The sequence below is a fragment of the Sprattus sprattus genome (assembly GCF_963457725.1).
Source record: "Sprattus sprattus genome assembly, chromosome: 15".
Taxonomy (NCBI): Eukaryota; Metazoa; Chordata; class Actinopteri; order Clupeiformes; family Clupeidae; genus Sprattus; species Sprattus sprattus.
In genome coordinates this window covers 32,065,932-32,085,990 of record NC_137913.1, presented here as the reverse complement: position 1 = coordinate 32,085,990, position 20,059 = coordinate 32,065,932, and the positions used below count along the sequence as shown (strand labels likewise).

The window sequence follows — 20,059 nt, the reverse complement described above, 5'->3', positions numbered from 1 at the left end:
CGTTCGCATGAGCCTTAAAACGGACTATTAAGGAACGTTATAATTTGATCAGCACATGTCCCCAGGACGTCCTTTAAAAACGTCCCCGTAACCTTTACCTGCAGGTCCTCTGCGTGACGTTCGCATGAGCCTTAAAACGGACTATTAAGGAACGTTATAATTTGGTCACTCAGCACACGTACCCAGGACGTAATTTAAAAACGTCCCCGTAACCTTTACCTGCAGGTCCTCTGCGTGACGTTCGCATGAGCCTTAAAACGGACTATTAAGGAGCGTTATAATTTGGTCACTCAGCACACGTCCCCAGGACGTCATTTAAAAACGTCCCCATAACCTTTACCTGCAGGTCCTCTGCGTGACGTTCGCATGAGCCTTAAAACTGACTATTAAGGAACGTTATAATTTGGTCACTCAGCACATGTCCCCAGGACGTCCTTTAAAAACGTCCCTTAACCTTTACCTGCAGGTCCTCTGCGTGACGTTCGCATCAGCCTTAAAACGGACTATTAAGGAATGTTATAATTTGGTCACTCAGCATAAGTCCCCAGGAAGTCCTTTAAAAACGTCCCCGTAACCTTTACCTGTGGTCCTCTGCGGGACATTCGCATTTGGTCCTTCCAAAACGTCCCCTTGACGTCCTCTGATGGCCCTCTCTGAACCAGAAAAATGTTTTTCATTTGACCGACATTTTAATGAAAAGCCGGCCAAATATCTAACCTATTTCTGCTTCTAAATTAGCCTATTGAAGAAAACTGACCGCCTGCATAGCTTAACCCTCTATACCCCAACGGAATTCTAGAACACTGCAGCAAAATCCCACGAAAAACAGAGAATTCCTTCATTTTTTGTTATTCTGTAAACAAACAGTTACAGTTAGAAAACAAAAGAAAAATTACAATTACAAGTTTGTTTTGTTTGAAAGGGCATAAATTCTTTGTTAATATGATATAAAATATGTATTAGTGACTTCTACAAATATTAAAATACAAATCATTACACACACCCTAAAGTTCAAATTCATAAGTTTTGAAACGTACAGCAGATGTAGTTATTATATTTAATATATTCTTAATGTTTTTTATTAGTATTTGTTATATATTTTGTAAATAAATGAATAAATATTGAAATATTAACACTACTTAACCATACAGATTACCAACATTTTTGCTAATTTGGTGGAAAACACCTAACTCTATGCCTCTTCAAAAGCATCCTGGTGCAATACATTTGTGGAGGAGGTAAAGGTGTTTGTGAGGATAAACATCCACCTGGGTATCCATCATATACCCTCTTTTCTTGACTACTGTTCATCTGATCCAGCCTTACAAGTGTCCTATGTGGCAGACACCAATGCCATGAAATAAGTATGAGGAGTTATTCAGATACCTACCCTGTTCAAACCCAGGGATAGCAGACTCTGGTAACAAGCTTCCGAAAGTGAGACCATTACAGTTTTTTCCAATCATTTTCACACTTGGTTCAATACCATGTACTCTTTCTCAAAACACTTAACACATCCAGCTGTAGACCAACTAAATGGGATACTTTTCCATTGCTTAGATCCAAAATGCAGTCAATGTTCACCACCAGCAAAATGCTGTGCAACTACAGCATTTTTTTTTCAAGATATTTAGATACTCTGTTCAAAACAGTTAACTTTAGTTTTTTAACCAGACACAATTTAGATCACTGTAGATGGAAAGATGCTGTATTTTCAGACAAATTAAATTATACACTTGACATAAGACAGATTTAGTTTTTAGCCTACATAAATGTATATAGTTTACATCTTGATTGGAATTTAGTTTACATCTTTGTTTTGTTTGTTTTGCAGCCTTGCTACCAACTACCGCTGTACAGCATTTGCGTTGAAATGTAATGTAAAATATAGATGTACTGTAGGTGTCAATGAAGACATTTTCCCACTATTACTGCTGCTTATGAAAGTCATGGGCCATCAATGAGACAAAGTGACCCAAAAAGGGAACTAAAACAAACATGTCTATCCAAAGTGATTTACACTATCATCTTTCATTGGCCAGGAATTTAACCCAGGGCAGATAGCCTACTTGTTAGCCAACAACACTAACCACTGTACCACTTATCACACCTGGCATTCTTGCCACACAAAACTTGTATGTACAAACCAACGGAAAAGTTTGTTTTTACAGTTTTTTCCAATTATTTTCACTCGTCTCAAATACCATGTACACATTCCCAGAACACTTAACCCATCGAGCATACCAGTACACTATGTGAGGGTAGTAATAGATCTAATGTCAGACTACTATAGACTACAGACTGTAATGTCAGACTACCTATACAAACACCACCACTTGACAACTTTCCATCTTCAATACCGTCAGTGAGAAACCTACTATGTCCTACTGAAGCTTCCTTATGCTCATCAGGCCTCTCGCTGTTCCTCTCCCCCCATGTCCTCACTTCTCTTTGCTGCCACAGCACCCTCACTCACTTCTCTACCCTCAGATGAGGTGGAACAACTGACATCCTGACACATAAAAGAAAAAGAAAAAACTATCCTATTATTGTAAGCCATCACAGTGGAAGTCATTATTGTTTCATCCATTTTTATGTCAATTGTTTTATGCCACAACATCAGCTCAATATCCCAGTGTGTACTACATACAGACAAGCTATATCACATCTACTATAGATTTTTGTAGTAGTGATGTCCTATACCTTGGTCCTGATTTCATTGTGATTAGCTTTTCCACAGCATAAAAGCTGTACAAGCTTAAAATGTAACATCATAACATATTACTAGTTGGCTGTCGAATAATCTGCTGAATACCATTTCAATATGAGGTTTTCAATATTCAATGATGACCTTGCTATTGATTGTAGCTACTGTTGTTACCATAAGCTTACAGCTCAAAACAAATGAGGGATTTGAAATACTAGTAGAGATGAAGTTTTTTTACTATACATGTTATTTATCTTAAACTGATCAGTTTAGTAAGTGATGAGGCTGAGTCAATAGCTGGCTATCAACCAACTCCAGACGAACTCCTCAGACTAACGTTACCTCAGTCAATGTAGATAGCTAGCAAGTAAGCTGGCAAACTGGTCATGGAAATTGAGATGACGATACAAATTGTAAGACATTTCTTCTGAAAACCAGAAAACACAGCCGATTACCCACGTCGTTTATTTGTGCAAATAATAGCTCTCACCCACAGACGCGGGTGCTTCCTTCGTAGGTTGCTAAACTAAAGTCACGAATTGACCGCCATTTCCACAAGTGAGGTAACGTGAAAATTAGCTTTACTGAACGTCCCTCAAAGACCAATTATTAAATGTTACATATCTCTGCTAATAAAAGTGTCATGGCTTTACAATCTATTCAAACATCACTGATCTAGCTATGACTTTTGTCTATGTATACGATGAGGCTGGTGCTATTTGTAAACCAACACTTCTCAGTTACTGCCATACGAAGACGTTACTGGCGAGTTAGCTAGTCAGAAATAAACAGGAGGATACTTATATTTCTATTTGAATACGGTTTTTTATTTCTGACTTCTCAAACAAGATCGTTACTGTCATACAAACGTGATTAGTCGTCGTCATTGGTGCACAAAAATACGGTATCATCCAGTGAGAACAGATGTAGACGTCTCTGATTTCTAGCCTTTACTCCAACAGACACTGTAATCTTCAGGCGATCTGTCAGTAGCAAGGTTAAATTGGCAAATACTTAAAAAAAGCCAATGACAGCATATCCCGTTTCCGGTTTCAAAATAAAAGTAAGAAGTTAATCTATCCATTAGCGGTGTATTTTTTCATATATTAATGTTGTAGTATTAACACCGTGTCTTTAAAAGTTACGGCCGTCGACGGCCGCTATGGGATTCTACAAGAAGGCCGTCCACGGCCGCTATGGGATCTAGAGGGTTAAATAATAACATAATCAGGTAGTTTAGAATGCAACATGTTTATTTTCCTAAGTTTACAATGGGAAACAAAAACATTTATGTCTGATGCGCGTCAATAAGTGGCCTTTAAGCGCAACCTGCTGTGGCGTTAAAATGAGCGCCGCAACATGGTCATTGCTCTGTTCAATGAGTCAGGTATTCAGTGTTTGGAAAGTTCACTTTCTACATGAACTTGCTCAGTTCATTGTTCATAATTCAAAATTTTGAACTAAGTTCAAAGCTCCAATTTTCAATATGCTGCGAGTGCTATAATTTTTCAAAATCTCTGTCTGCAATACCGCTCGCGGCTCTTCGGCGCGCAGTAGGCCTATAATAAAAGGAAACGCGCAACACTGCAGGTATTACAGGACAGGTTCATCCTCGTCAGAAGGTTTACCCTCATCACTGTTGTTCAGTTCAGTTGGCCTCTGAAAAAAAGCTTTTAAGGCTAGTCTGCTTGGCCATGTTGGATCCTTCTCACTCAGTTCGCTCCTCGTTTGAAACCGAGGGTTTGCGCTTTATTTAAAATGCAGCATATGCGTGTTGTTAAATAACCTTCTAACGGCAGATTAGGCTGTTCCTTTAAAACATAATAAGGGCAGTGCACGTTTGCTTTATAGGCCTAAATATTAGAATTGTTGTCAAATCCAGATTCTGCTTGCGAGACGGGATTTTTAAAGAAATTCCAATCAGACAATTTGACCGGTGAGCTCTTCGTTCTGTTGCAGCATCTTTGAAGGCCTATGGAAAGCTCAATATGTTAAAGCTAGACACTTGGTCACCTTCCTATGTATGCATTGTATTGGAATCATGCAGACATTACATTTATAGCACAGATCAGTAAAGAAGCATTCATATTTATTTTATTTCATCATTCTTAGTTTGGCTAGTTATTCTGCCTCCCTGCCCGCACGTCCGTGATGTGCCATGGATGTTAATTTAAAAAGTAATCATTACGGAAAACCCTCAATGCGTAGTGACTGAGATTGCTACAATATGCTTTTCCTCAAACCCTCGGAAAAAAAGACTAAGTTTGTTGGCTGTCTCACACTGTGATAAACCTGTTAAAGTGACACAATCTTAATCAGACAGTGTTAGGACAGTAGGTAGCGATCTCGTTTAGTAATAGGAAGGTTTACGGTTCAATTCCCATGCCCGTAATCGTGTGTGTCTGTGTATGTGTCTATGCATATCATATGAAATGTGTAAAATACATGAACTTGAACTTGTGTGTGTGTGCGCCCTGTAAGCAAAATGACGGCTCCGCGATCTATTATTATTTTATTTTCTTCATTTAGCTCAGCAAAAACGGTCGTGCCTGCTACGTCCGCGGTGCATCCTTGAATAACGTACCCAGGACGTCTAAAACACGTTTCCCAGATGTCACCACAATGCCCTCAGGACGTTCTTGCAACTTCCTGCAGAACGTCCCCAGGACCTATAGAAACACGTTCCCCAGACGTAACCACAATGCCCTCGGGAGGTGCTTGCAACGTCCTGCATAACGTCCCCATGACCTATAGAAAACGTTTCCCAGTTGTCACCGCAACGTCCTCGGGACGGTCTTGGAACGTCGTGCAAAACGTCCTAAAGTCGTCACGGGAACCATACACATTTACGTTTTTAGAACGTCCAGAGAGACCATTACAGGACGTCTAGGGGACGTCATTTTGCTTACAGGGTGTATAGCAACGGTCAGTTATCGGAAAATAATTGACCGCAGAACGTTGGGAAGCCCCACTCAAGTGAATGGAGCATACTACAGCATTAAGAACAGCCGTGTAATAAGTCAACGTTAGACAAGCGTGTTGAGCTTGTGCCTAAAGTGTTAATAACGACAGAGTAGCGTTTTGCTGGCGTGTGGGTGTTATGTTCCAGCCGGCTCGTGACTGAAACAATAACATTGGAGGCAGACAGCAACGGTTTCTTACAAAAAAGCACGCGTGTTTATTCAGTCCAAAACAATCTCAATACAATGGCAACGTGTCTAGGTGTTTAGACGTCGATATCCTGAGCCCGGGAGTCAGGTGTCCATTGATGCTTTTATTTCCTACACCTCGTCAGGTGTAGGTGATCAGTCATCAATCATCCCAAAACATCCTACAGGCCACGCATGGCCATTGCAACGTCTGTAGAGGTGCAGTGGGTCGTAACACCTCCCTCCCAAGAAGGTTTACCTAGGAAACCTAGAAACACAAAAAAACGACCCTCTGTGACTCTGTGAAGACTCCATTCCCCCAACATCCAGGGCCCTAGGAAATTTGAGAAACAAAGAGACTACACTTCATAAGGCAACATGTATTCACGCTCTCGAGAGCATCAGAAATAATGTTATCAACTTCTCAAATATATGAAATGTAAAAAGGATACTGCTGGGGTATAAGACTCCAGCGCATTTTCGTTGATTTTGAGTTCTTCATGCCGTCGATGAACACTAGAGGACTTCAATCCGTGTAGCCCGTACCAAAACCAGAGGCAAAATCCAAATAAACCTCAATATACTGTTCTGCCATGACAAGGGGTAGTGCCTCCTTCTCCACATTGGAATAATCCATAGCCAGATGTTCACCACCATCTGAGCGCAACTGTGGAAGTACCACCCCAACATAGTCACTGGCATCAACAGCCACATGAAGAGGACCTTTAATGGGGAAAAACTTTCAAATTCCATTTTAAGCTTTCTCTTATTCAAATCTTGGGCTTTAGGTTCCACATTCAGTTGCTCCATCTGCCCCTTAGAATCTTCCTGTTGATTTTCCCACTGCTGCTGTAGAGAAGATATGGTGTCTGATTTTTCTTTCAGTATCCTTTCCTTATGCTCCAGCTGTTCCCTAAGCTGCTTTGAAAGGATCTGAAGGTCATCTTCTCGTTTACTAGCCTCACCCAGAAGCTTGTTTCGCTCATCTTTAGATGACTTGAGTTCTTGCTCATGACGTTGTTCTTTCTCAAGAACTTCTTGCTTGAGGCGGTTCAGTTGTAGTTCCCCTGATGGCTCTTTCAGGTTAAGCTTACGATTTGTAGTCTTCTCAGACTTGACCTCTTTAGCTTTTCCGAATTCAACAGATTTCAATTTCTTCTTATTAAGTGCATGGCACTCAGATATTTTGTGCCCTGGCTTTTTACAGTAAAAGCACTTTATACAGTAGTTAAAATCAGCTGAATTCTTATAACCCCTAGGGTTAGACACAGGGTTAGGCCTCGTCACTCTGCCCCTGACTGGAACTCTGAACCTACACTGATCACCAATAAATCTATCCTGCCTGCCTCGGTGGGTCAACACATACTCATCTGCCAATTTGGATGCGTGAGCCAGAGTTTCCACCCTCTGCTCATTCAGATAGGTAGCCACCTCATTAGGATCACACTTCTTAAAGTCCTCAAGGAGGATTAACTCCTTGAGTAGCTCCATGGAGTCTGCCTTCTGTGAGGTACACCAGCGACCAAACAGATACCTTTTCTGATGTGCAAACTCCACGTACGTGTGCTGGTAAGTCTTTGTACAATGGCGGAAGCACTGGCGATGTGCTTCAGGCACCAAATCATACCTATGAAGTATTTCCCTTTTCACCGTCTCATATGAAAAAGATTGTTCCATGGGCATAGACACATACACATCCAGAGCCCTCCCTACCAAAACACTCTGCAAAAGAAGCGTCCAGGACTCTTTGGGCCACTTCAGAGAGGTAGCCACTCTCTCAAAGTAGGGAAAGTAAAGATCCACTTCCTGCTCTGAAAAGGGTGGCACCATCCTGACACTTTTGCAGATATCAAAGGACGGGCAAATGTTGTTAAGGACCCAGTCTTTCTAGCTCCTAACTCTAATTCCATTTCCCTTAAGTTAAACTGCCGATCGCGTTCATGCTGGTGGTCCTCGCGCTCCTGTTCGAGCAGTCTGTCTTCGCGTTCCCATTTGGCTTGTTCCCTCTGGAACTCTAACTTTTTTATTTCTAGTTCTATTTCCAGACGTTTTTGTTAAACCTCCATCTCTTCCAGCTGAGCTTCATTAGTAATTTCCTCCATCTCTGAAGCCATAGTGCCACCAGAGGAAAACAATAAGTATACTATACAATTTCCTAACACACAATTACCCACAGATATGTAAACCACTGTTTACACCTTAAATGTTGTCAGGAACACCTTATGCAATCTGGCCTAGAACACAGTTCAACCAGAAGAGGAAAAAGTGGAAGATAACCACCCCTCCAACTAACAGAGACTATAACCCACCAGCAGCAATGCAAACCATAGGCAGTCTAGGTTTCCCAAAAACTTGCCACAATCCCTTACAATCAAAATGGCTTGCCACAATAGCCCAGTCACACACCGCTACTGGATAAGAGGCTTCACTCTCCAGCCTCGATACTTTTAACGTGCACCAGGCACAGTTAAGCTCGTTCAATTCGTATCACTAAACAGCGATAACTAATACCACTACTACACTGAATAACACGTCTTAATTATGAATTACCAACAAACGCTCTAACAAGGGAAAAACAACAAACCTCGTGAGTTTCACTCACTGTGCGTCACCGGCAAACAATCCCTTTTCTTTGGGCTCTGAGCTACTCCCCTCCTAGTTGAATATAAACTAACTTCGCCTTGCTAGTCTTCTACGGCTTACCAGGCTCGAGGCAAACTTTAAACGCTGAACTCGCGGGAATGAAGCAGACCATAGACGCAGTCAAACTTCCAAACCCCGAAGCGTACCCCCACCCGGAATTACCGCAAAAAATAACAAACGAAAATAACAAAAAACACAACAAACAGTACTCCGATGGAAGCGTCAGTCCCGACACAGCTGGAGAACTCTTACCTACAGGAGTAAGCCCCGTTTACCCAGCAACACACAGTTAGTTCACTCACCGACTATGACTGTCTGCACTCCAAAAACAATACTATCCCGGTCGAGAACCCCAATTGTTACGTTCCAGCCGGCTCGTGACTGAAACAATAACATTGGAGGCAGACAGCAACGGTTTCTTACAAAAAAGCACGCGTGTTTATTCAGTCCAAAACAATCTCAATACAATAGCAACGTGTCTAGGGGTTTAGACGTCGATATCCTGAGCCCGGGAGTCAGGTGTCCATTGATGCTTTTATTTCCTACACCTCGTCAGGTGTAGGTGATCAGTCATCAATCATCCCAAAACGTCCTACAGGCCACGCATGGCCATTGCAACGTCTGTAGAGGTGCAGTGGGTCGTAACAGTGGGTTTTATGGTGAAACGGGTATAACACCCTGGAAAATCATAGTGGATTCAGTTGTTCTGAACAGTGAACATCATGCCGCCAGGATGAAAAAAAGGTGTAAGAGGGGCAGGATAAAAAACTCAAACCATCCAGTCTGAAATCATCTGAGCGAACTAAAAGTAACTGTGTTGGGTGGAGCGAGACTCCAAACTATTCCCACAGGAGTCATGAAATTCCCATCATTTGTCTTTCCTTATAAATTAATACATTCATTCAAGCCTGTATTTATCATTGATTAACACTGGCTAATAATTGCCATTAAAGTAGTCCACTCCTACTAATAATGCACACAACATCTGCTAGCAACATTCTATAAACTATAAAGTTTGGAACCTTTCTACTGTCTTTTTCCACGTTCGAAAAGGTAAATATTTACACAATTTTTAATGATCCATGATCCATTTTGTAATGATCCATATTGTAATGATCCATGATTTAGTCCAGCACTGTTGTCTTCGTCAGGTCTTCTATGTTATATGCTTGCTATAGCCCAGCATGAAGTAGATGTACAAAACTTGAACATAGCTGAGCGCATCGAGGGAACTCGCCTGCAGAGAAGAAGACCCCAACGAAGACGACAGTGCTGGACTAATTCATGGATCATTACAAAATGGATCATGGATCATTACTAAATGTGTTGTATTAGTATTTACCTTTTTTGACGTGGAAAAAGACAGAAGAAAGGTTCCAAACTTTATAGTTTATAGAATGTTGCTAGCAGATGTTGTGTGCATAAGAGGGTATATACAAGATATATTATATATTTATATATCCTCCCTAGTCATTCTGGATCCTCCATAGTGGGTGTTCTTTATGGTAGCCCAGAATCAACTGAACCCTGCAAGCATCGGTTTATATACCCACATGCATGGACGTTCGTGAAACGCTCAAATGAAGCTCATTGGACGTAATATGACACATGCAACTTTTACCAACGTTTCCTCTAACGTCAAAGAATGTTGACCAGAACGTTATGGTGTGACGGGGCCTTAAGTATGTGTGTGTGTGTATGTGTGTATATGTGTGTGTGTGCGTGTGTGTGTGTGTTAGTATTAGTGTGTGTGTGTGCGTGCGTGCGTGCGTATGTGCGTGCGTGCGTGCGTGCATGGGTGTGTGTGTGTGTCCCTGTCTGTTTGCCTCTTTGTTTGAAAGTGAGTGTGTGTTTGTGTAATGAATTTGTCTTATGAAGATGGAGTGAGAGGTAGATATGAAGTGTTTACTGCTGAATTAATAGTGACCCTTTACATGTGAAGAGCATGGCAGTTCAATATCACTGTCAAATTCACTCATAGCAACTCAGTATTTGGTCTTGTGATACTCACTCTAGTTTCTTCAGTTTACAGTTGGGATCCTCCAGAATAGAAGTAAGATGCTTCACTCCTGAGTCTCCTGTTTCATTCCCACTCAACTGCAGCTCTCTGATGTGTGAGGGGTTTGATCTCAGTGATGATACAAGAGAACTGAAGCCCTTCTCTGTAATACTGCAGTTTGAAAGGCTGTAGAGAGGAAAGAGAAAAATTATGTGAATCCTTAGAAAAAGAATTGAAAGGAATGTAAAACAAATAAGTATTTATATATATAAATATGTATACAAAATGTATGTAAGTGTGTGTGTGTGTGCGTTTGTAAGTGTGTGTGTGTGTTTGTAAGTGTGTGTGTTTCTGTAACTGTGTGTGTGTGTGTGTGTGTGTGTGTGTGTGAGGTTGTGTGTATGTGTGTGTGCTCGAGAGAGAGTTTGTGTAAAAAAGTTGGAAAGGAGAGAGATAAGAAGTTTACTTCTGAAGTAGTTTTATCCTTTTACATGTGAACAGCTTGACAATTGTAGCCTGGATGCCAGACCGAACTTAGCCCCGCCCACAAAATTTGAGGATGGGAAGTTTGGTCCGGCACTGCTCCGTTGGGGAGAAATTATCAGAAGGCAGGATTCTGCCGGACCAATCAAATTGTCAGGGCGGGCTTTATATGATGATGGACAGATGATCAACCGTAACGTTATCAACTATGTCACCAACGCTTGGGTTGAGTTTGTATTCAACAAACATGGCTGCCGCTGGAGAGCTAAAATTTGGGGATTCAAGTCTGTTTTAGAAGACATTGACAGTGCATTCATTTTGAAAGAGGAACAGAGACACGCTATCAAGGTATTTTTCGATCGAAAAGATGTTTTTGCCGTCCTTCCTACGGGATCCGGTAAAAGTTGAATGTATCAGCTGGCCCCGATGGTCATACTACGTTGCTATGATTGGTTCTAGTTATATCCAATTGAGCGAAGAGGCATTTAGTTTGAAACACGCCCCATAATCACAGCTCAATGGAGCAGTATCAGACTCATATTCTGACTAGAATTATTAGTATGACATCGTCAGGCTATGACAAATCACTATCACTGTCAAATTCACTGATAGCAACTCAGTATTTGGTCTTGTGATACTCACTCTAATTTCTCCAGTTTACAGTTGGGATCCTCCAGAAGAGAAGAAAGTTGCTGCACTCCTGAGTCTCCTGCTTTCTTCCCACTCAGCTGCAGCTCTCTCATGTGTGAGGGGTTTGATCTCAGTGCTGATGCAAGATAACTGAAGTCCTTCTCTGTAATACTGCAGTTTGAAAGGCTGTAAAGAGGAAAGGGAAAATAATGTAAATCATTTTAGATAGACATTGAAAGGAATGTAAAACAAATAAGTATATATACAGCCGCGGAAAAAATTCAGAGACCACTTTAAAAAAATTATCAGTTTTTCTTTTTTTACTATTTATTGGTATGTGTTTGAGTAAAATTAACACTTTTGTTTCATTCTATAAACTACTGACAAAATTTCTACTGAATTTCAAATAAAAATACTGTCATTTAGAGAATTATTTGCAGAAAAATGCCAATTGGTCAAAATAACAAAAAAAGATGCGGCGTTTCCAGATATTGATTTCTGATCTCTTCCTAAGTTAAAGCATTAGTATTGTGTAGTTTAAGAATGAATATGAACTTATTTTCTTTGCATTATTCGAGATCTGAAAACTTTCCATTTATTTTGCTATTTTGACCAATTGTCATTTTTCTGCAAATAAATGCTCTAAATGACAAGATTTTTATTTGAAATTTGGTAGAAATGTTGTCAGTAATTTATAGAATAAAACTAAAATGTTAACTTTACTTTAACTCATACCAATAAATAGTAAAACCAGAGAAACTGATAATTTTGAAGTGGTCTCTTAATTTTTTCCGCGGCTGTATATACATGTATATACAGTGGGGAAAATAAGTATTTGAACCCCTTGCGATTTCACAAGTTTGGCCACTTGCAAAGAAATGTGTGATCTATAATTGTAATAGTAGGTGTATATTAACAGTGAGAAACAGAATATCAACCAAAAAATCCAGAAAAATGCATTTTATAACATGTATGACTTTATTTGCATTTGATGCAAAAAATAAGTATTTGAACCCCCAAAACTGACTGACAAAAATGACTTAGTACTTGGTGGAATAACCCTTATTGGCAAGCACAGACGTCAGACGTTTCTTGTAGTTGGTCACCAGGTTTACAAACATCTCAGGAAGGATTTTGGTCCACTCTTTCCAGATCCTCTACAAATCTTTAATGTTGTGTTTTCAATGGGAGGGAATGAGGGAATGAGGTTCAAGCCCAATATTCCATGTTACATGGCCCCATCCATAGTCCCCTTGATGCGGTGGAGTCGTCCTGTACCCTTGGCAGAGAAACAGCCCCAAATCATAATGTTTCCACCGCCATGTTTGATGGTGGGTATGATGTACTCTTGGGGTCATATTCAGCATTCCCCCCCCGTCAAACACGGCAAGTCGAGTTGATGCCAAAGAGCTTGATTTTGGTATCATCTGACCACATTCTGTCTCCCAATCCTCCCTAGAATCATTCAAGTGTGCAATGGTAAACTTCAGATGGCCCTGTACATGCGCTTCCTTGAGCAGGGGGACCTTGCGAGTGCTGCAGTACTTCAAAAAATTACGGCGTGGTGTGTTGCCAATGGTTTTCTTGGTGACTCTGGTCCCAGCTGCCTTGAGATCATTCACAAGCTCCCCCTGTGTAGTTCTGGGGTTATTCTGCACCTTTCGAATGATCACTGATTCCGCACGAGGGGATATCTTGCATGGAGCCCCAGACCTAGAGCGGGTGACAGTTGTTTGGTGTTGCTTCCATTAATGAATAATCGCAACAATAGTTATCTGCTTCTCACCAAGCTGCTTGCCCGTGGTTTTGTAGCCCATTCCAGCCTTGTGCAGGTCTACAATCTTATCTCTGACGTCCTTGGACAGCTCTTTGGTCTTGCCCATGGTGGTGAGGTTGAAGTTGTGAATTATGATTCTTTGGACAGGTTTCTTTTATACAGGTCACCAGTTGAGATCAGGTATATCTTGTTAGACCTAATGAAGACTAATCTGTGCGCTTTTTGGGCACATAACTAGCCATTGGGAGCCAGAATTCTTGCTGTTTGCTTGGGGGTTCAAATACTTATTTTTTGCATCAAATGCAAATAAAGTCATAAATCTTATAAAATGCATTTTTCTGGATTTTTTAGTTGATATTCTGTTTCTCACTGTTAAAATACACCTACCATTAAAATTCTAGATCACACATTTCTTTGCAAGTGGCCAAACTTGCTAAGTCGGCAGGGGTTCAAATACTTATTTTCCCCACTGTACATATGTGTGTGTGTGTGTGTGTGTGTCTGTAAGTGTGTGTGTGTTTGTAACTGTGTTTGTGTCTGTGTGTGTGTGTGTAAGAGTGTGTGTCTAAGTGTGTGTGTGTGTAAGAGTGTGTGTCTAAGCGTGTGTGTGTGTGTGTGTGTGTATGTGTGTATGTTCAAGGACTGAGCGACAGAGGAGGTCCTTTGTCCCAGCTGCCATTAAACTTTGATTATTATGCACTTTACACCTGTATTTGGTCTTGTGAAACTCACTCTAGTGATTTTTTCCGCGGCTGTATATACATGTATATACATATGTGTGTGTGTGTGTGTGTCTGTAAGTGTGTGTGTGTTTGTAACTGTGTTTGTGTCTGTGTGTGTCTAAGTGTGTGTGTGTGTGTGTGTAAGAGTGTGTGTCTAAGCGTGTGTGTGTGTGTGTGTGTGTGTGTGTGTGTGTATGTGTGTATGTTCAAGGACTGAGTGACATAGGAGGTCCTTTGTTCCAGCTGCCATTAAACTTTGATTATTATGCACTTTACACCTGTATTTGGTCTTGTGAAACTCACTCTAGTGACCTCAGTTTACAGTTGGGATCCTCCAGAAGAAAAGAAAGATGCTTCACTCCTGCTTTATTCCCACTCAGCCACAGCACTCTGATGTGTGAGGGGTTTGATCTCAGTGCTGATGCAAGAGACCTGAAGCCCTCTTCTGTAATACTGCAGTATGTCAGGCTGTAGAGAGAAGGAGAAAAACATATGTAATCAGTTTACTGTTAGCATATCCATGTATAATAACACTTAGTGCAGTAAACAATTACTTAATAGACATCATTTCAGAAGTCTAAATATAAATATATGTATGATACTCTTGATATCGTATTTCTATCTGAGCCTTTGTCCCAAGATGTGCTTGCTGTAAGTCTCTAGCCTGGATGCCAGCCGAACATAGCCCATTCAACAACATTTGAGGTTGGGAAGTTTGGTCTGGCATTGCTCTGTTGGGCGGGCTTTTAACGATGATGGACAGATGATCAACAGTAACGTTATCAACCACGTCACCAAAGAGCGCTTGGGTTGAATTCGTTTTCATCAAACATGGCTGCCCCTCGAGAGCTGAGATGTGTAGGTCTGCCATCGAGTCTGTTTTAGACTGTTCATCAACAGCGCTTACATTTTGAAAGAGGAACAGAGAAACGCGATCAAGGCATTTGTCGATCGAAAATATGTTTTTGCCGTCTTTCCTACGGGATTCGGTAAAAGTTGAATCAGTTGGCCCCGATGACATATTACGTTGCTGTGATTCGTTGTAGGTCTATCCAATTAAGCGAAGAGGCTTTTTCCGGTTCGGTTGAAACACGCCCCATAATCACAGCCCAATGGAGCAGTGTATGACTCATATTCTGACTAGAATTATGAGTATGACAACGTCAGGCTAATACGTTTCATAAAATGAGACAAATACTGCAGTTCGTTCAGTGATATGAAGTCTATGTGTGTCTGAAACTGTACATGAAAATTTGAAAAATTGTAAGAGAACTACTGTCTGTCTGTAACAATTGGGATATTTGATCAAGAAATGAAAATGTACGAAATGATCCAACAAAACTCATTATTAGGGAATACTGAAAAATCTAAATGTCTTACCTGAGTGTCCCCAGTGCACTGTTTGGGTTCTCAAGTCCCATACAGAGTTCTTGGACCCCAATATCTCCAATACTGTTGTCACTGAGATCCACATTTTTCAGTTTTGAAGATGGTTTGCTGAGGATACATGCCAGTGCTGTACAGCTCTTTTCAGTGAGCCAACAGCTCTTGAGCCTTAAGGGGAAAACAGCCACCAGTGACTATAAGCTCAATGAAAAGGACACTGCTGCTGTCTGTGTATTAGTGTTGTGCTTCTAAATCAATTCAAAACTCAAACAAAACTTTATTTCCTGTATCGGAAGCTGGGTTTACATCTAACTTATTCGCATCTTTTATGCGCATTCATGAAAATTCAGCTTAACATAATGTGGATCAGGATAGTTTCATTATCGTCAAGAGTAAACAGGAGTCATCTAGTGATCCAGATTTCTTGATACTCTAAACATTTTATTTCCATCTAAGCATTAGTGCAAAGATGTACAGGTACATGATATTAGTTTTGTAAACTTAGACAACTTCTGTGGTTCGGTTAGTGATCATTATCATTGAAATGGAGGATATTTAAGTCTATGTGTGAAAATAGAAAATTATCTGTCTCTCATAATGGGGATGCTTTTCATGTATAGTTTTCATTTAAATTTAAAAATGATCTAACATAACTCCTTATTAGGGAATACTGAAGAATCTAAATTTCTTACCTGAGTGTCTCCAGTGCACAGTTTGGGTTCTCAAGTCCCATACAGAGTTCTCGGACCCCAATATCTCCAATACTGTTGTCACTGAGATCCACATTTTTCAGTTTTGAAGATGCTTTGCTGAGGATACATGCCAGTGCTGTACAGCTCCTTTCAGTGAGCCCACAGCTATCGAGCCTTGAGGGGAAAACAGCTACCAGTGACTATAAGCTCAGTAAAAAGGACACTGCTGCTGTCGGTATATCTTATTTCCATCTGAGCCTATGTCCAAAAATGTGCTTGATATTAGTTTCATAAACCAAGACAACTTCTGCCGTTCATTCAGTAAGCTTTTCTCATTGAAAAGGAGGATCTTCAAGTCTATGTGTGTCTGTAACTGTACATGAACATTTTAAAAAGTGTTAGTAAACTACTGTCTGTCTGTAACAATGGGGATATTTGATCAATACATTAAAATGTACAAATTATCCAACATAACTCACTTCTAAGGAATACTGAAGAATCCGAATGTCTTACCTGAGTGTCTCCAGTGCACAGTTTTGGTTCTCCAGTGCGCTACAGAGTTCTTGGACCCCAATATCTCCAATACTGTTGATACTGAGATCCACATTTTTCAGTTTTGAAAACGGTTTGCTGAGGATACATGCCAGTGCTGTACAGCTCCTTTCAGTGAGCCTACAGCTATCGAGCCTTGAGGGGAAAACAGCTACCAGTGACTATAAGCTCAGTAAAAAGGACACTGCTGCTGTCGGTATATCTTATTTCCATCTGAGCCTATGTCCAAAAATGTGCTTGATATTAGTTTCATAAACCAAGGCAACTTCTGCCGTTCATTCAGTAAGCTTTTCTCATTGAAAGGGAGGATCTTTAAGTCTATGTGTGTCTGTAACTGTACATGAAAATTTTAAAAAGTGTTAGTAAACTACTGTCTGTCTGTAACAATGGGGATATTTGATCAATACATTAAAATGTACAAATTATCCAACATAACTCATTTCTAAGGAATACTGAAGAATCTGAATGTCTTACCTGAGTGTCTCCAGTGCACAGTTTGGGTTCTCCAGTCCACAACAGAGTTCTTGGACCCCAATATCTCCAATACTGTTGACACTGAGATCCACATTTTTCAGTTTTGAAAACGGTTTGCTGAGGATACATGCCAGTGCTGTACAGCTCCTTTCAGTGAGCCCACAGCTATCGAGCCTTGAGGGGGAAACAGCCACCAGTGACTATACGCTCAATGAAAATGTTTCTCCACATATCATAATTAATAATGGACACTCAGGAGTGAAAAGATGTGGGAAACTTTCACATGAAAACGTGATAAAAGTGCAACCAATGCTGATTTAATTCAAATTTAGTCACATTATACCCTATGCCAATAGTGAGATAATTACTATTCAAATGGTCAAAATGTGCATTCAAAAGTTGGATGGAAACACAGCTAGTGTCATTACCCTCTCCCATGCTGAGAATCAACACTGCCACCATACTTACTGAGCCTTTTGAGATTCCTCCACTACTGGCTGCAGCCTTAGGAAACATTCATCAGATCTGATGCACTTCTTCAAGTCAAACACATCCAGCTTCTGTTCTGATGTCAGCAGCACAAACACTAAAGCTGACCACTGGGCAGGTGAGAGTTTAGCTCCAGAAAGTGTCCCAGCACTCAGCAACTTCTGGACCTCTTCCACTAAGGAGTGGTCATTGAGTTCATTCAGACAGTGGAAGAGGTTGATCACCCTTTCTGATGAAGGAACCTCCCTGATCTTTGCCTTAATGAAACTGATTGTTTCTTCATTGCCCCCCTTATTTCCTCCTCTCTGTAGTAGGCCATGCAGGAGTGTCTGGTTAGACTCCAGAGAGAGGCCAAGGAGGAAACGGAGGAATAGGTCAAAGCGTCCATCATCATGCTCCAAAGCCTTGTCCACAGCAGTCTTGTGTAAGATGATCATGCATTCCTCCATTGAAGGAGACTTCGATGTCCTTTTCCAAAAATTCTGGTGTAAATAAATGGATTTTTCACGAGCTTGGTGTCTGGATATTATGTCTTTCCCTTCAACTGCCATCATCAAAAACACATACAAAGCGGCAAGATACTCCTGGACACTTAAATGCACGAAGCAGCACACCTTTTCTTGATAAAGCCCTGATTCTTCTCGAAAGATCTGTGAGCAGATGCCAGAGCATACTGCTGCCTCTCTGACATCAATGCCAGACTCTTTTAGGTCTTCTTCATAGAAAATCAGATTTCCTTTTTCTAACTGTTCGTAAGCCAACTTCCCAAGACCAAGGATAACTTCCTGGTTCCACTGTGGATCAAGGGCATGCACATTTTCGAACTTGCTGCTTCTCCGTTTGGTCTGGAAAATGAGGAAATAGGTATACATCTCTGTCAGAGTCTTTGGAATCTGTCCACCTCCTGAAGAGCCAAGAATTACCCCAAGAACAGTAGCAGCAATCCAGCAGAACACTGGTATTTGGCACATAATGTGGAGGCTTCTTGATAATTTGATGTGAGAGATGACATTAATGGCAAGATTCTTATCATTGATCTTCTTCCGGAAGTACTCCTCCTTCTGTGGGTCATTGAACCCTTGTACCTCTGTGACCCGGTCAACACACTCAGGTGGGATTTGATTGGCTGCTGCTGGTCGAGAGGTAATCCAAAGTAAAGCAGAGGGGAGCAGATTACCCTTGATGACATTTGTCAGGAGTACGTCCAATGAGGTGACCTTTGTCACATCAGTCAAACTTTCATTTTTCTGAAAGTCTAGTTGGAGTCGACATTCATCCAGACCATCAAAGATGAACAACACTTTGCTCTTCCCTTGGCTGGGAAAAGTTGACAGGTTTATTTCTGTGAAAAAGTGGTGGAGGAGATCCATCAAAGAGAGCTGTTTTTCTCTAATGAGGTTGAGCTCCCTAAAAAGCAGTGGAAATATAAAGTGGATATCCTGGTTTTCTTTTCCATCTGCCCAGTCCAGGATGAACTTCTGAACTGAGACGGTTTTACCAATGCCAGCCACTCCTTTTGTGACAACACTTCTGATCGGTTTGTCTTGGCCAGGTAAGGGTTTAAAGATGTCATTGCATTTGATTGATGTCTCCTGTCCAGCTGGTCTCTTGGATTTTAACTCAATCTGTCTGACTTCATGCTCTTCATTTACTTTTCCACTTCCTCCTTCTGTGATGTAGACCTCTGTGTAGATATTTTCTAGAAGAGCAGAGCTTCCTTGCTTAGGTATTCCTTCAGACACACTCTGGTATTTGTTCTTGAGATTTCCTTTTAGCTCAGTCTGACAAACTACATCCATCTCATCTATTTCATAAAAAATCAAACATAATAATGTAACTTTGTTGCTAATGCAACTCATTGATGCAAATAATTACAAATGCAAGAGAAGGAAGAGTTCTTACTTTGTTGCAGTTTGTCTGCGATTTTGCTCTGCTTCATATTCCTAAGGAAGTGCAGTGCCATCTTCAGAGCCCCTTCTCTGGCTTTACTTTCACCCTCTTCTTTACTTTCAAAGTTTTCTTGGTAATCTGGACTCAGCATCCTCTTGAATCTCTTCAGCTCATTCTTCACAAAGGTGTTGATGTTCTCCTCTAACACCTAAAGTACAAATATCTGGTCACACTTGCATGTAATTATGCCATAAAACCATAGTACCAGAACATTTACAGACTGTACTTATGTTTACTTCGATCCTGATTGGAGCACTAGTTAACCCTTAAAAGCATTTTAGAGCTCATTCATAAGCACTGAATGATGTGTTTGTCAAGACCTTATGTCAGCAATCATAAACGGAATTTTTTTTATAATGGAAGAGATTACTGTTAGGGGGAAATTATGACAGCATGAACTACTCAT

The 20,059-nt window shown here is 40.7% G+C and overlaps 1 protein-coding gene across 1 annotated transcript in view; it reads right to left on the bottom strand.

Annotated features, from left to right (window-relative positions):
• LOC308375691 (NACHT, LRR and PYD domains-containing protein 12-like) overlaps window positions 1-19,676 on the bottom strand; it is a gene marked incomplete at its 3' end in the record, with an annotated part of 34,007 nt that extends 14,331 nt beyond the window's left edge. The window contains exons 1-9 of the mRNA XM_080851875.1: window positions 19,606-19,676; window positions 17,683-19,507; window positions 17,215-17,388; window positions 16,702-16,782; window positions 16,189-16,362; window positions 15,491-15,664; window positions 10,518-10,684; window positions 6,822-7,667; window positions 6,441-6,579 (exon numbers count right to left, since the gene is read on the bottom strand). Of these exons, the coding sequence (XP_080708001.1) occupies window positions 6,441-6,579; window positions 6,822-7,667; window positions 10,518-10,684; window positions 15,491-15,664; window positions 16,189-16,362; window positions 16,702-16,782; window positions 17,215-17,388; window positions 17,683-19,507; window positions 19,606-19,666 (3,641 nt within the window). The 5' untranslated portion in view covers window positions 19,667-19,676. The remainder of the gene's footprint in view (window positions 1-6,440; window positions 6,580-6,821; window positions 7,668-10,517; window positions 10,685-15,490; window positions 15,665-16,188; window positions 16,363-16,701; window positions 16,783-17,214; window positions 17,389-17,682; window positions 19,508-19,605) is intronic.
• Between the last annotated feature and the right edge of the window lie 383 nt (window positions 19,677-20,059).